General features: G+C 41.0%; 1 protein-coding gene across 1 annotated transcript; it reads right to left on the bottom strand.

Annotated features, from left to right (window-relative positions):
• Positions 1-251: 251 nt before the first annotated feature.
• Positions 252-2,359, bottom strand: LOC143858063 (NAC domain-containing protein 35-like). Its single transcript, XM_077368654.1, has 3 exons — positions 2,069-2,359; positions 1,590-1,858; positions 252-1,066 (listed from the first exon to the last, which is right to left on the bottom strand). The coding sequence occupies exons 1-3, from the start codon at positions 2,268-2,270 to the stop codon at positions 566-568; spliced, it is 972 nt and encodes a 323-aa protein (XP_077224769.1). The 5' UTR covers positions 2,271-2,359; the 3' UTR covers positions 252-565.
• Between the last annotated feature and the right edge of the window lie 305 nt (positions 2,360-2,664).

Below are 2,664 nucleotides of genomic sequence, written 5' to 3'. Positions count from 1 at the left end.
TAATATTTTGAGGTCTACCCCGTGGCTGCATTCTATTCCGGGTTCAAAAAAAAAAATCAAAATCAAAAGAAATCAAATACAAGGGTAGATCTAGAGGTACCTGATATCAGCATTGCTTAGTCGAAGCATCCGGTCTCTAATCTTTCTTCATTTCTCTAAGAAGTGTTGATCCTTATTTTGGTTAGTCGTTCCAGCCATGGACGAAAATAGACATCACCATCACAAATCTGGAGGATTACTTGCTTTCCATTTCGAAAACTTAAAAGGCATTTGTCTCAGTGAAAGTCTCATTAACATCACCTAAATTACAAATGTTTCAGGTACAGGATGAAATAAATGGTAAAATCTTTCAATTCTCACACCTCTAATCAGCCTATTCTGAATCTAAAACTCAGATTAGAGGCTCATACATAGTAAGTGCTATAAGGAACTGGACTAAACACATTTCAGCCGGTGACCTAATCAGCAATATATTCTCTTTAACATCAACTAGTCTTTATAGTCGGAAAGTAAAAAAAGAAAATTTAAAACATAATTCAGTATATATAGGTAAGTAGTTCATTGATCATTTGAAAGTGGTATAGTCCCTGTTAGCATCTGTGATGGGATTCCAGTCCCATAGCTTGTCTACCAAGGTTGGCAATGAGTTTGGTAGGATGTTGAGAGGCAGCAACTGTTGTTGGGAAGAGGACGATGGTGGAAGGAGTTGATTAGGATATTGTGCGTACATGTGTTGGTAATCTACTAGTCTATGGAGCTCTTCCGCAGGAAAAGGAGGAGGGAAAAGGGTGCAATTTTGGACCAAAAGTGCCTCTCCCTTGGGATGATGATGCATAGTTCCATCCTCTTTTGTTTGCCTGGCAGTCGGGGCTACTTCATTACCACCAATTTGGCTCAAGTTCTCCATCTCCGGTGACTGTGAATGTATTGTGAGAGCTTGGTAGGTTGTGGTTGGCTGATTTCCTTGGCTGTTGTGCTTTCTCGATTTCGAAGGCAGCCAAGTGGGGAGTGGAGAGCGGTCTTCTACGCCGGCTCTTTTATACACCCGGCAAAGTGAAATTTCGGCCTGCAACCAAACTGGTTCGGTTATTAAATTATCTCAAGAGAGAAACAAGTGAAAATTTTCAAGTAATGAGTCCTGGCAGTGGTAAGCAAGGGTCTCCTTTCAAAAAATAAGAAAAACATTAGAAAAAATGGTTCTTTGATTCCTTCGTTATAGTCAATTCATGAATTTCTGACAATTCCTTTTACCATGAGGTTATAAAAAAGAAAATAAAACAAAATAAAAGAAAAAACCAATTAATTTGTTGATGAAAGGATCGATTCTAGTGGAACTATTTAAGGTTTTTGTATAAATATTGAGGACTTTCCAAAATATTATCTAAATTGAAAGGTTCCTTGTACGTGCTGCATGAGCCCTAATGGCAAGAATTAGTGATGAAAAACTAAAAGAAAAGAAAAGCAAAGACAATCCTTGATTAGATTATTCGAGGGATCATTTGCAGCAAGCTAAGGGGCTACCCTTTTGAAGCCAAAATGTCTCTTTGAATTACAAATTAAATAGCGGATCATTCTCTCCTAATAAGTACCTTTTGATATCGATCAGTTTCATGATGTGGCAGTCGATACTCATTCATGATCCAACTGGTCCGGATCCCTTTCGGAGCTTTCCCAGTGTAGAAGACTAAGGTCTTCTTGAGGCCAATCGACTGAAGGGTTTCATTTCGGATCGTTCTATCAGCGCCGGTGGCCTTCCAGTACCCAGAAGTCGTCACACGATTCGGTCGATCCCCGTTTCGATACTTGCGGTCTCTCGGCACATAAAAGTACCATTCCTTCTCTCCAATTGCTGCCAAGGCTGGAAAATAAGACAAGAATATCCACTGAATTCAGTTTTGAAAACCAAAACAAACACACAAATAATTTGCAGGATTAAGGGTAAACTAGTGATCCTTGATCTCTTTCCCATGTAAGACAGTCCTCTAACAGCAAAGCCGATAGACTAGCAAGGGAGGGAGTATCAAGGGGTGTGCGGTTAGCACAAGGGAAGTGAAAAGAAAAGACAGACCGGGAAGCTCCCATGGGTCATAGCGGTAGAGGTCGAGGAAGGTAATGAGCTCGATATTGAAGCACTTGCCCTCCATCTTACGGCGAAGGTAGAACTCCACAAGCTCTTCCTCTGTTGGGTGGAATCGAAAGCCCGGCATCACTACATCATTCTCATGCTCGTCTTTTTCTTCCACATGGCTCATGCCTCTTTCAATTGCCATATAATACTCCTACTTCTAAGATCATCACCTCTTCCAACTAAAACACTCAATTATTTATACAAGACCTTTGTACGCGTTTTTTGGGCTAAGGTCCAAGTGGTCAGCAGAAGATGCGAGAAACGGTTAAAATTTCATGCCCAAAATGGTAGTTTTAAAAATCGCTAAAAGAAAATACGGGGAATTGTTAGAGAGCGATCCCCATAGCTTTCAGGGCCTGGGTGAAGAGGCCTGCATTAAGGAGTTAAATTTATGAAAGAGACATCTTGAGAAGAGGACAAGTTGGCTCTAGCTTGTTAGCGGTGCTAGCCTCTCTCTCTCTCTCTTCTCCCCCAACCCACCCCCCCCCCCACACACACACACACACACATACTGATACATTTGCTGTACCTATACA

Source organism: Tasmannia lanceolata, unplaced genomic scaffold (genome assembly GCF_043159265.1).
Source record: "Tasmannia lanceolata isolate RefF3 unplaced genomic scaffold, GAP_Taslan_0.1 ptg000025l, whole genome shotgun sequence".
Taxonomy (NCBI): domain Eukaryota; kingdom Viridiplantae; phylum Streptophyta; class Magnoliopsida; order Canellales; family Winteraceae; genus Tasmannia; species Tasmannia lanceolata.
Note: the sequence above shows the minus strand (reverse complement) of the source record. Positions and strands in the feature narration are given on the sequence as shown.